This window comes from Indicator indicator, chromosome 9 (genome assembly GCF_027791375.1).
Source record: "Indicator indicator isolate 239-I01 chromosome 9, UM_Iind_1.1, whole genome shotgun sequence".
NCBI lineage: Eukaryota > Metazoa > Chordata > Aves > Piciformes > Indicatoridae > Indicator > Indicator indicator.
Window position 1 is genome coordinate 1,230,002 of NC_072018.1, and position 14,180 is coordinate 1,244,181.

Here is a 14,180-nt window from a genome sequence, read left to right on the forward strand (position 1 = left end):
AGATCATGGGTAAAGGTATTAGAGAGAATTGGGCCCAGCACTGAGCCCTGGAAACACCACTGGTGAGTGGCCACCAACTGGAGTTAACTCCACTCACTACGATAGCCCTAGAGACTCATGACAGCGCTAGAGAGAGGTCTTGGTCTCTTGCAACCTACTCTAAGAGGTGTATCACAGCAGTCCAAGCCTGCTGGACAGGCCTGTTACAGGCTCTGATAGAACACACCATGGCCTCTTCTTGCATCTAGTTTGGCTCACAACTACATTGTGGAATCACACAAGAAAGATCCCACCTATATCGTGGGCATCTAAAACCAGGCTGCAAATTGGCAGTTCTTGCTCTGCTTCCAGGGGACACTGCCTGCTATAAAGCAGTGACAGCAGGGGCTCAGTGTGCCCCCAGCACCGGAGAGCCCCCGACCCAGCACTTGTGCCTAGCTTAGAGCCAGCTGCCCTGCCCCGCTCCCTGCACAGCAGGCTCACCTGTGGGCTCCTTGGGGCACACGTCGGGCAGTGACTGCGTGGGGCGGAAGCACTTGGTGGCCTCCAGCTCCTTCTTGAAGAAAGCATCTCCGGCGCTGGGCTGAGGCACTGGTGAGGAACCGTGGCGTGAGGCCATTGCATAAAGACACCTCTGGGCAAAAGCTGCATGAGAGACAACAAGCAGCAAGGCTTTAATCAGGGTCTGCTAACAGATCCCACCCCAGCAGTGCCATTCCATCAGCCACGCAGCGAGGTTTGCGACTGCAACCCCTTCACTGGCACAGCTCAGCAGGGCACAGTTCATATAAGACCCCTAGAGCAGAGGCTGAGCACAACCTCACAGCCCACTTTCCCCCACAGCTCCAGGTGCAGGGGATAGCTTCTTGCACACAGCACCACTACAGTTGGATGTTTAAAAAGCCTTCCAGGCACCACTTCCCTTCTGTTGCCATGTCTCTTGTAGCCACAGGGCATACCTTCACTGCAGAACTTCCTCAGACTCAGGAATGTGGGGTGGACAGATGTGGAGCCTTCCACCCCTCTGCCCTCCTACCTACTATCCTCTATGATGGCTGGAAACAGACTCCCTTTTGCAGCTTCTACTGTCCTGGGGGCTGCACTCCACAACAACTATGACAACCCAGGCAGGGCAAAGACAGAGACAAATGATCATAGCATGACAGAATTACCCAGGCCAGAAAGGACCTCTGAGATCATCAAGTCCAGCCATGAACTCAGTCTTCAAAGAGCTGCTTTGCAGACCAGCAAGCTAGTGGCAGTAAGACAAGCATCAGAAGACCCACCCCATCTGCATGACGGCTTCAGGCCAGGATTGAAAGCCTGGAAACTGTTGCATAACCACAGCTGAGGGAGCTCACAAAAAGCTGCCCATGGCCACCTCCAAGAAGCTTCCTGCAACTGCTCTACTGAAGAGGTGGGCAGAAGATCCTGTAAGATCATGCCCAGGAAGGCTTGACCCCAGTCCATTACATGTCAGGTGGGGCATTCTGTGTCCTCACTTTGTTGCACTGCCTAAATACCAGGACCCAACTGTGCTGTGAGGAGCACTCTTCTTGCCGAAGGAGGCCTGCAGCCTACCTCCACCATGCAGCCCAGCCCAGCAGTAGCTACACATGGGTTACAGGAATTGAAACCAGGGGACTGCAGACAGATCAGGATCTGGAAGACCAGGACGAGCACACACTATGCACAGAGCACATTCATCTTTCATCCCTTGTGTCAGGAAGATCCACAACCCAACTTTCCATGGCTGCCCAGAAAACCAGAGTTTATTTGCAGAGAAAACAATTAAAACAGTTCAAAAAGCTCCAGACTGAGGAACGTCCTCCTAATCTTCAGCAATCTTTACAAATGAACAGCCTGGATAATGTGAAGCAGAGCTGTACAACATCCAGCTCTATACAAAGCTGCATCTCCATCAAAGCCCTGGTTGGGTCAGTAACCTCCAGAGTGGTGAGAGGTTTGAGTTCATTAACACATGTCCATAAGGTGGCAGCTCAGAGAATGCCCCTTCAAAGGGACTGAACTGCATCCTGGCCTTCAAGGAGACAAACACACCCTAGCAAGACCCTAGCATTTAACTACGAGCCCCTAAGAAACACCTAAATGACCACCCCGTGAAGGAGCACAAAGAGAGAAGAGATCCATTTGATCTTCAGTGGCTGGAGCAGGCACTGAGGGATGACTGTCAGTCACCATGTCAGCTTCTAACAGCAGCACATCGATTACAGCAAAAGCCAAGAACTTTCCGAAGGAGGCTGCAAGTGCCCTACAGAAGAGCTCCAGAGCTGAGTTCAGACGTGGGCATTTGTGAAGAGCATCCAACCTATGGGCAGGACCCACAAGGAGTAACAAACATATTCTAGCCAAAAATCTGTCCAGGGGCACCACTCCTGATGTTCACTTGCCTCTCTCCTTTTCTTGGAGCCCTCACTCCAAGAAGGACATTGAGGGGCTGGAGAGGGTGCAGAGAAGGGCAAGGAAGCTGGGGAAGGGTCTGGAGAAGAGGGCTGGGGAGGAGCAGCTGAGGGAGCTGGGGGTGTTTAGTGTGGAGAAGAGGAGGCTGAGGGGAGACCTCATAGCTCTCTACAGCTCCCTGAAGGGAAGCTGGAGCCAGGTGGGGATTGGTCTCTTCTCCCTAGTGACAAGTGACAGAAAGAGAGGAAATGGCCTCAAGTTTCACCAGAGCAGGTTTAGGTTGGACATTAGAAGAAACTTGTTGACTGAAAGGTTCTCAAAGGCTGCCCAGGGAGGTGGCTGAATGGTAGAGTTAAAAGAATGGTTGGATTGGATGCTCTTGAAGGGCTCTTCCAACCAAGATGACAAGGAGGATGAAGTTTTAAAAGTGAGTTTTGAAAAGGGCAAAACCAGACCAGCAGAACTACTTTAAAACCACTGCCCAAGGGCTGAAAAATATCTCTCCCAGGTTTTCTTGGGAGGGGATTCTCTTCTTTCTTACGGCAGATAAAACTTACTGTGTGAGAAAATGGGAGCTCCAACAGAAAAGCTGGAAGTAGTGGAAAGGGAAATAAAACCTCCCCAGACATCTGGCAGCCCTTCCTTAAATCTCAGAACGCATCAGTCTCTCCTCCGAAAACCTTATTTTTCCTCTCCCTTTGCTGAATGCTCCCATCCTTATGCTCTTCCCTTGGCAGTTCCAAACACCTGCCTTCCTCAAGAAACTCTTTATAGTGTTTTGAGGTGTTTAGGGGAAAAATGTAGTTGGTGACAATGACAAAACACCAGCATTGCAACATCGAGTGCTAAGTGCTATGCCTTAAGGCGTAGGGGGAATTTATCTGCACTTGGACCTGCTTCCAAGTTCTGTATCTGCAGTTTTCCTCCTGAAAACAGTCCCTGTAATACGAGCCCACTCTGCTGCAGCCTGGTGTACCAGCACCTAGGGAAGTTTGTAAAAAGCACTGAAAACTTGAACTGTGCCTAGCAAGTCTGTATGAGGCCTCTCTTTCCCCATAATGGAACTACTACCCCAAAGTTGTGGATACCCACACTACACCACCCCCAGTGCTGCATATAAAGCTCATTTAAAAGGTAGTTGAGCACCAAAGCCCAGCTCAGTACCTCAGCTTTCCATAAACAAGCTCCAGCTACTCTGGCACAGGGGCTTTTATTCCTTATCCCTATCAAATATCCCCCTTGCCTCTGTACACCAAGAAAGCTTGAAAGAGAACAAAAAGAGTACAATCACATACCAGTGCAAGCTGCAGCCCTCACACTATGGAGTGGGTTTCAACAAGACAGGAAGACTCAGAGGGCAGAACCCTCCTTAAGTGGCAGGCAATGTGATGCTGTGCTCAATTATTCATCCTTATCTGTTATTCTTGGAGTCCCCCAAATCAGGACCTGATGAAGAATTAACCTCAACAAGCAGCCACACTTGCACAGGAATGAACCAACCTGTATCTCACACTGCTCTCCTTCCATCAACCAAGCAGAGCAACAGGCAAAGGAAATGGGACACAATCACCAGAGTTAGAGTTGCATGACAAAGGAACACCTGACAAGTCTGTATGAAGACAAAAATCTTGCCCTCCACCTGAGCCCTTCTGCAGATTGCAAAACCACAGAATGGGTTGGGTTGGAAAGCCCTCTAAGATCATTGAGCATCAAACCCAACACCACCATGGCCACTAAACCACGTCCCCAAGTGCCACGGACACATGCTTCTCACATGCTTCTTGAATACCTCCAGGGGTGGTGACTTCACCACCTCCCTGAGAAGCCTGTTCCAATGACCACTCTTGCAGTATGCTAACACCTTGCAAAGAACTGAAAGTTAGCTTCATTCACCACCAGCTCAGCCCCACCTTGTGCCACCCTGCCAAGCATGTCACAAACCAAACTAGAACCAGCCTTCCCAATCAGCACTTTGCAATAGGCAACATCAGGGCTGATCTGTTGGAGAGCAGCTCTGGGAAAAAGGGCCTGGGGGTCCTGGTGGATAGGATGCCCATGAGCCAGCAAGGGGCCCTTGTGGCCAAAAAGGCCAAGGGAACCCTGGGGTGGATCAGAAGGGCTGTGGCGAGTAGGACAAGAGAGGTTCTCCTGCCCCTCTACTCTGCCCTGCTGAGGCCACATCTGGAATATTGTGTCCAGTTCTGGGCCCTTCAGTTCAAGAAGGACCTCAGGGAACTGCTGGAGAGAGTCCAGCACAGAGCCCCAGAGCTGCTGCAGGCAGTGGAACATCTCCCTGTGAGGCCAGGCTGAGGGAGCTCTGGGGCTTGGAGCTGGGAGCAGAGGAGCCTGAGGGCTGCCCTCATTGCTGGGGAGAAAGCTGTGCAGGGCTGGAGCCAGGCTCTGCTCAGGGATGGCCAAGGACAGCACAAGGGGCACTGGGGGCAAGCTGGAGCAGAGGAGGTGCCACAGGAGGGAAAACTTTGTCAGTGTGGGTTTTGGAGGCCTGGAGCAGGCTGCCCAGAGAGGTTGTGGAGTCTTCTTCTCTGAAGACTGTCCAAACCCACCTAGATGTGTTCCTGTGTGACCTGCCCTGGGTGACTCTGCTCTGGCAGGGGGGTTGGACTGGATGATCTCTTCCAACCCCTAATTTTCTGTGACTCTGAGATACACTTGCTGATTTCAACACACCAGAAAAGTGAAACTGGGGATTAACACAGAAGCAAACTAGTTCAGGTTACTTTAAGTCACTCAACTTTAACTTCAATTACCTGCATTTCACTTGCACTCAAGTTACACTCCAGGAGTTCTGCAGAATGAATGAGGAAAAGGGGAGTCCCCTCAGCCCCCTACTGTGAAGAGTACCTCTGCAGCAATGAGAACATGCAACTGGGGAACTTCATGGCATCGCTATTTAAATGACAGACAATTTTAACTGGAGGAGATTGACTCTGCTTTCTCCACCAATCACCATGAGTTGTTCTCATTTTGCCTAGCAGTGTCTATTCAACTCAGATAATGAAAAACCCTCTAGGGCTTAGGTACCAGAGTGAGGATGGAGATACTGAGAGGATTGCAGCTGGCTTTGCAGTGTGCCTTCAATCTGTCACACCTGCTGCAGACCCACTGTATGCAAAAAGAACAGGAAACTACCCTCTCACTGTAAGGACTGAAGATTGTGGCCAGTTTAGGTTCCCTAGTTACAGGAGAGTGTTCAACAGAGGCTACAAGGATACTGAAGGGACTGGAACATCTGTCTGATGAGGAAAGGCTGAGAGCCCTGCAGCTGTTTGGTCTAGAGAGGAGAAGGCTGAGAGGGGATCTGATCAATGTCTACCAATATCTGAGGGGCAGGGGGCAAGAAGAAGGTGCCCAGTGATAGGACAAGAGGCAGTGGACACAAACTGGAACCCAGGAGGTTCCACCTCAACATGAGGAGAAAGTTCCTTAGTGTGAGGCTGCTTGAGCCCTGGAGCAGGCTGCCCAGAGAGGTTGCGGAGTCTCCTTGTCTGGAGACTTCAAGAGCAGTCTGGAGGTGTTCCTGTGTGACCTGCCCTGGCTGATCCTGCTCTGGCAGGGAGGCTGGGCTGGATGATTTCTGGACGTTCCTTCCAACCCCTACCACTCTGTGATTCTATCACTGGAGCTAAACACAAAGTTTTTCTTTTTTAAAAATCAACTACGATAGCCATGAAGACAGCTTTGGTGATTGGAGTTTGATGGTTTGATGATTTGCACATGCTGTGTTCTTACAGCCCAAAACACATGGAGGTTAATATTTCATATTCAACAGTTTTCATATTCATCTCGATGTGGTGCTGCTGTGAGGCATTAGCCTTGGTAGAGCTAGAGAATGAATTGGACTGAATGGTCTTAAAGGGCTTTTCCTGCCCAAACAGTTCTGTGCTTCTAGGAACAATCAACTGCCTCTTTAAAACAAGCCAAGCCCACTTTTGTTAAGTTGCAGACTCAGCAGCTCTGGCACATCTGTAGAAGGCAGGGCAGGGAATGACACAGCCATGATGACAAATGCAATACCCACGTGCTTGGACACCCTGCAATCAGCAGGACAGAAGATGTGAACAGTACCAATCACATGAACCTCAAGAAGTGACTTCTGAGGTGACTGCTCTCTGACTCGAGTTTCAGCCTTGAGGGTTCAGCAGTTCCAAGAGCAACACCACAACCCAGGGCATGACTCAGATGCAGTGGCACAGGACACCCCTGAGCACGTGCTGGGTTTTGTAACTACAAAGCTTTCCACAAAGCTCTGCAGGAGTGACTTTGCCACACTTTGAGAGTTACTCCCTCTCTGCCTTCCTGATGGCCAGTCTTTGCCACCCAAACACCCAGTGTCGCCTCTCTACAAACATGCTGTCACAGAAGGTGAGAACCAACCTGTTTCCTCCGTTTGGGGCAGTTTTCTCTTACTGTCATGACCTATTTCCTACTTCAGGTAACAGCTTTCCATCAGTTAATAATGTGTACAGGGAAGTTCCAGGTCCCCAGACTTTCATCAATAACACAAACTGGACTTTATGAAGTCAGCACAGCCCCTGCAAGGTGCCTGAGCTAAGTCTCAATTTATGCACTCAAAAAGCCCCAATTTCTCTTTTCTCTGCACTCTCCCTCCCAAATGAAAACAAATCTACAACCTACCAGCAATTACCTTCAGATGGCATTGCTACTACAAGGCTCACCAAGGGGGACACAGCCCACCAGCTCCAGGCTCCAGCTAATTCAAACAAGCTTTTCTCCAAACTCCATTTTGACTTCTAAAACAGCAGCAGCTGAGAAGTACCTAGGGGACAGAGCCCAAGGCCTTCCACTGCCTATACATAAACACTGAGCAAGTTCTCCTTTCGGTAACCCACATGATCCACAATGAGACACAGGGGGACACCACAAGGTACTTTTCAAGAGGTGAGACAAGGACAACTTTCTCTCCGAACAGAAACAGCATGCTAAAGTCCCTGCTGCTCTTCATGGCTTTGTCTGGCAACAACAGAGTGAAACCAAAACATTTTTAAGTATTGTTCTGGTTGGCCAACATCCTTTGGAAGAGAAAACCATCTGAAACCACCCACAAGTCATGCTCAATGTCGCCACTTCCAGAAGAAGTGATAAATACTGAATCACAGAACAGTCTGGGTTGGAAGGGACCTCCAAAGGTCATCTAGTCCAACTCCCTCTGCAGTAAGCAACCAGAGCCCTTTTGAGTGTCACCTTGAATAAAGATACTGAAGATACTTATAAAGATACATCTGAAACTTAACTAGAAGAGCACACAAGGGATTCCTTACAGGACCTCAACCTGGCCAACAAGGTGCCTGTCATTGGTCTCACGTATTTACTCTGTCTTCAAAAGTTAAGGTTTCCTGCTCTATTATACAGCTGCTTTTGCTGAATCAGCAGGATTTAACCCTGGAATAAGGGCTCGGCAGCACCTCTGTCCGACAGCAGGAACGAGCCTGGACTAACATAAGCTTTGCAGTTCTCTCAGCCAGCTAATTCCTCAGGCTGAAATTGCCATGCCCCAAGTCACAGAAATACAGAATTGTGGCAGTTGGAAGAGACCTCAGAGATCATCCAGTCCCACCCCCGTGTCAGAGCAGGGTCACCAGAAAGCACAGAAAAGCATCAGACACATCTTGAAAGTCTCCAGAGAAGGAGACTCCACAACATCTCCGGGCAGTCTGCTCCACAGCATCTGATCTCCTGTTATTGCATTCTGTACCATTTCCCTTTGCCCCACTGAGCTCTCTTGTGATCTGAATGCATGCACACAGCCAGTTTACTGAGGATAACACAAGTGTAAACAGTTTGGCAAAAACTGGAGAGCTCCTTGTCTCCCTGGAGAGCTGCATTTCACTTCCAGTCAGATGCTGAGCACCTGTGATACACCTCATGAACCAACTGCACTTCCTCTCATCCAGAAACCTAACTTCCCAATGCTGAACACTCATCTGAAACCAGAAGGCAGCTTCTCTGCTGCAGGAAAAGACCTTCCTACACCCCTTTAGGCCATTATGAGTCAAATTCTTCCACGCCAGGGCTGGCAGGATCTTTCAGAGACAATTAACAGTGAAGTAAAAACCCATGTCATAAAAGACCAGGCCTTGTGGTTGGCTGCCCACACCACCACAGAGGGTGAGAGCAAAATCTCTTTGTGCTCTTTATTGTCAAGCCCCAGCATTAGTGTGCACTATGCCCCTGGAAAACGGTGACATATGAGCATCTCCTAAAGCCCCACAGAGGGACATGCAGCTGGACAAAGATCAAGGAGCCCCAGCAGGTACTCCAGTGAGCAGCATGTCAGGAGCAGAGACCACACAGCAGTGACACGTTGAGAAAAGGCAGGAGGACTGCACCAGCCACAACAAAAACTGCAACATCAAGTGCTTAACTTTAGGAAAGGAGTTCAAGAGGGCATGGCAGCAATGCTGATCAATAGCTAAAGGGTGAGTGGCAGGAGGATGGAAACAGGTTCCTCTCAGTGGTGCCTGGGGACAGGACAAGGAGCAATGGACACAGACTGGAACATCAAGGAAAAACTTCTTCCCTGTGAGGGTGGCAGAGCACTGGGACAGGCTGCCCAAAGAAGCTGTGGAGTCTCCATCTCTGGAGGCACTACAAGCCCACATGTTCCTGTGTGACTGACTCTGGGTGCCCCTGCTCTAGCAGGGGTGTTGGACTGGATGGTCTCCAGAGGTCCCTTCCAACTCCTACCATGCTGTGATTCTGTGAAAGAAGCTCCTGGCAGTCTGCACCAACTGCGAGTTTCTCTGTGCAGGCTCTCCATTTGGTAGCTTCAATTTGTTACTCTGAAACTAGTTTTCTACAAACTGTGATCTTTTTTTCAGGAGAATCATGTCTTTCCAAAGCCTTACCAAAGCCCTGAAGAACTGCAAGGAAAGAACCAAACGAAAATATTTGACAGTTTTTACATTTTGCAAAATCTGAGCCTGGGGATTAGCCAAAAGCAGGCACAGCACTCAGCACAGCAAGTGCTATAGCACAGCAAGTGTTATTGAGTGGTCTGACAGAGGAAGCAGTAAGGTGAGTGCTGGGTCCAGCTCTGGAGTCTTCAACACAGCAAGAACATGGACCTGCTGGAGTCCAGAGGAGGCCACCAAGATGACTGGGGGCTGCAGCACCTCTCCCATGAAGACAGGCTGGGAGAGTTGGGGCTGTTCAGCCTGCAGAAGGCTGCAGGGAGACTGCAGAGCTGCATTTCAGTATCTGTGGCTACAGGCAGGCTAGGGAGGGACTGTTCAGAAGGGCCTGTGGAGATAGGATGAGGGGCAGTGGTTTGAAACTGGAGTAGGGCAGATTTAGGTTGGACATCAGCAGGAAGTTGTGCACAAGGAGAGTGGTGAGACACTGGCACAGGCCACCCAGGGCTGTGGTTGAGGCCCTGTCCCTGAAGACATTCAAGTTCAGCCTTGCTGCGCCCCTGTGCAGCCTGCTCTAGCTGGAGGTGTCCCTGCTGAGTGCAGGGGGTTGGACAATTAGGAGTTTTGAGGGTCTGTGACTCCATAATTCACTCTGTAGGGCAAATACTCAGCAAATAAGACCATCCAAACTGCCCCTCAGTGAGCAGCAGAGAGTGCCACCCATGTCTGTTGATAGTTCTTGTGGTGTCAATACTTGCCCAGCAGAGGATTAAATGAAACAGAGCAGCTCTACTGACATCACCTAAATCAAACAGACCACCTCCAGTGACATCACCTTCTTTTCATCCCTCAAAGAGCTTCCATTTACAAGCAGAATAAATACTTCCATAAGTGCTAAAAAAAATCGTGTGGTGCTGCTACGTTCAGAATGCCAGCACTCCAAGGAAGGGCTTCCTCTGCTGTTTCCAGTACTGGGTAAAACAGATGAGAAGCACCAGAGATGCTACCCCAACTCTAAAACACCTCCACATCCAGCATGGATCCTTTCCTGCTTCAAACCCCAGATGAACAGTTTAAATAGTTCAGCTCTTCCTCTAGCCAAAGGTGAGCACCACCTCTGACCACGGAACATATCCCCCATTTTTGACCAAAAGTGAAAGACATTAGTGAAAAGAACACTCAGATCTCTACCTAAAACCTAGCACTCAGGTGAAATGGATGCAAAGAGGCAATAAATATGGGGAAGACAAACCCTAGACATACTGGTAAATATTTCTTTGGACTTAACCATCTGTGGCACTAGAAATACTTATGTAGAACACCCATTTATGGGTCTCCTTTCTCTATTTAGGCTGCATTCATAAAGTATGATGAGGCATAATAAAGTGAAAAAAGAAAAAAAGAAGAAACAGAAAACAAGAAAACTGAGCCTCACAACTGGAAGGGTGCTGAGATGTTCATGGCCCTTCCCCTCTTCTTCTTGAGAAACTCGCAGCTCCTCATCTCCTCAGAAGTCTGAAGCAGGAAGCAGAAGCAGCTTCTACACAGAGCTGCTGCCCCAGAAACAGAAGCAATACCCACTGGATTCCATTTCCCAACTTCTTCCCACTCCAACTGCCAGACCTAGTCTGTGGTCTACTTCCTCCACCCGCTCTGGTGGCTCCTAAAACTTCTCAGAGCAACAGGATTTCTGCTTACCCTTGGAAAGGGACATCTCCCTCTCCCAGGAATTTTGTGCTGGCGACAGGAAGGTATGCACCAGGCTCCCGCTTACAGAGGAAGGAGGGAAGGAACTGAAGACAGAGGGAAACCCAGGGCAGATTCTGTTACTGGTGAATGGTATGGGAGAGGCTGAGCTGCTTCTCAGTGGGCAGCCTTTGGACCTCAGTGATGAAGCTGCCCACAGGAAGCACAGCAGCTTTTGCTTAGACAGCTGCAGGTCTCCTTTCAGCTAATTCATCTCAGGCATTGTTCTCCTTCACAAGAGTCCAACAGAAGTACCACCTCATGCCCTGAGACCCTCACAGGAACTACAGCTTTTGTCTATCCTACAGTTTGGGCAAGAGTCACACTGCCTCTCAGGCTCAAGTAGCAACTACTGCAACAACTGCACTAACCAATGTACTGCAGATGGGTTTGTCAGCAGGAGCATTTTGTCACTGGGCTGCAAAGCAGCTGTGGTTGCACAGGGCCACAGCTGCACAAAGTCCATAGGACTTCTCATTCAGGGCACAGGTAAGAGAGTAAAGTCTCTGCTTTAAAACACCCAAACCACAAAAAGAGAGGCAAAGTCATGGTTTCAAACAGCTACTTTACATATTTGGGATCAGGCCACGTTCTGCAACGGAAACCCTGAGTATTTTAGAGACTCTAAGACAAATTGAGAAGAAAAAACAGAATCAATAAAATGCTATGGTCAGAGCTGTGCAGCCAGAGAGAGAAAGCAAGTTTTTTCTTGTTGTTGTTGAAGGTGCTGGAGGGTTGATATTTTACAAACACATACAGGTATTTCTCTCAACTGGACACTCTGTGCTTGAAAAATTATGATAAGGAAAGGTAAGAAATGACCTTTGTCTATGCACACAATTTTGGAATCGTCCACAAACACAGGAACCATCACAGTCCTACCAACAAATCCTTAATAATTCCACATCGCAATCTAACATGTGCATCGTGTGCCAGCAATACAGAGAAAAACCCCAAACGCTTCTTCCAAACGTTACTTCCCTGCACATAAAAGCTGAGCCCGAAGAGCAGGCGAGGAGCCGGCCTTACCTTAGCCAGAACACGCCAAGGTATCTCCGGGAGACCGTCGTCATATCTCTCCCTGTCGCATCGTACGGAAAGCCGCCTGGATTGAGAGCCTTGGGGACGGCGTGACGGTGACCTGCAGGAGAGAAACTCACATGAGAGGGCAGCGATGGCCGTGCGAGCCTGGCTTAACACTGACCCTTCCAGAGAAGCTCAACGCCTCCAGCCAGGCGTAGGCGCCGCTTTCAGGCACAGGGATTTCAGACGGCACCCGGAGAGAGGGCGGGAGGGATGTTACCATGGAAATGCAAACCGTAAATTTGTGGGAAAACGGGTAAAACTGGGGGGCGGCAGCCGCTGAGCCTCGAAGCCGCTGCCCCTTCCCTCCCTCACGCCCTCCTCTCTTCCACACAGTGCAGGCCCTCACCCACCCGGCCCCGCGGAGGGCCCGGGCCGCAAACTCAAAGGGCACCCAAGAAAATTCAGCGTTCTCGGCCGCTCTCCTTGAGAGCCCCCCTTGAGAGCCGCAGACACGGGCCGGGAGACAGCTGCACCGGCGGCCTAAGCGGCCGGGAGCTGCCCGCTGCCTACCTGCGGCGGCGGGCGGGCGGCGCGGCCTAGCGCGGCGCCTCCACCGCGACACGTCGCTGCCCGACCCCGCGCAAGGCAGGGCTGGGCGGCGCGGCGTAAGGAGCGGCCCGGGCGGCAGCGCCGGCGGCGGGAGGGGCCGAGGTGCGGCGGCACCGCCTCTTCCAGGAGCCTGGAGGAGGAGCCGCGGCCGGCGGAAGGGGATATCCTGTCTGGCCGCGTTGAGTTGCGGTTCCGGCCCCGGCTCATCAGGCCTGGGGGAGACTGCACAGTTAAGGAGCCTCCGGCCCAGCTGGGCAGGATGAACGGCTGGAGTGCAGGAAGTTCCGCAGGGCGCCACGGGCGAGGAACTGCCATTTGAGAGGCCCTTTGAGCGCCCCGAGCCACAGCACCACCAGCCAGGGCTGTGAGAGACCCCAGAGCTACAGCACCACCAGCCAGGGCTGTGAGAGACCCCAGAGCTACAGCACCACCAGCCGAGGCTGTGAGAGACCCCAGAGCTACAGCACCACCAGCCAGGGCTGTGAGGGACCCCAGAGCCACAGCATCACCAGCCGAGGCTGTGAGAGACCCCAGAGCCACAGCACCACCAGCCAGGGCTGTGAGGGACCCCAGAGCCACAGCATCACCAGCCGAGGCTGTGAGAGACCCCAGAGCCACAGCACCACCAGCCAGGGCTGTGAGGGACCCCAGAGCTACAGCACCAAGAGCCAGGGCTGTGAGAGACCCCAGAGCTACAGCACCGCCAGCCAGGGCTGTGAGAGACCCCAGAGCCACAGCACCACCAGCCAGGGCTGTGAGGGACCCCAGAGCCACAGCACCACCAGCTAGGGCTGTGAGAGACCCCAGAGCCACAACACCACCAGCCAGGGCTGTGAGAGACCCCAGAGCCACAGCACCACCAGCCCGGGCTGTGAGGGACCCCAGAGCCACAGCACCACCAGCCCGGGCTGTGAGGGACCCCAGAGCCACAGCACCACCAGCCAGGGCTGTGAGAGACCCCAGAGCCACAGCACCACCAGCCAGGGATGTGAGAGACCCCAGAGCTACAGCACTACCAGCCAGGGATGGCTGCACGTTAGCTTTAGTGCCCCATTGGACCAAGTGACCTCTGGCATTTTGTATATATGCAAGTGGCTAGGGAGCCTGGGGGCTCCTGCTCAGATCCCCTTCCTCAGATCCCCTTGCTCAGATCGGCTCCTGCTCAGATCCCCTTGCTCAGATCCTCCTCGCTCAAATCTGCCGTGCTCAAGCCCTGCTCACATCTGCTGAAGCCTCTCCTCACTTCAAACCTTGTCGTCTCCAGTGTCCTGCCTTGCTTCCAGTGCCTGCTCCAGAGCCCTGGGATAAAGCCTGAGCCTCCAACTGGATTACAAACTGACAGTTTCTGGAGCCTGTCAGCAGCGAGAGTGAGCCAGGGACCATCTCCAAATTCCCACTCTGATCCTCCTGAGTAAATCTTGGCCTGATCATATTTTCCTAAGGGTTATTGGTTGGCCTTTGGTTTATCAGTGGGTGAAGCTATTT

General features: G+C 51.4%; 1 protein-coding gene across 1 annotated transcript in view; it reads right to left on the minus strand.

Annotated features, from left to right (window-relative positions):
• Nucleotides 1–12,128, minus strand: part of VPS54 (VPS54 subunit of GARP complex) — a 52,756-nt gene extending 40,628 nt beyond the window's left edge. Inside the window, exons 1-2 of the mRNA XM_054383876.1 lie at nucleotides 12,090–12,128; nucleotides 484–645 (exon numbers count right to left, since the gene is read on the minus strand). Of these exons, the coding sequence (XP_054239851.1) occupies nucleotides 484–619 (136 nt within the window). The 5' untranslated portion in view covers nucleotides 620–645; nucleotides 12,090–12,128. The remainder of the gene's footprint in view (nucleotides 1–483; nucleotides 646–12,089) is intronic.
• Between the last annotated feature and the right edge of the window lie 2,052 nt (nucleotides 12,129–14,180).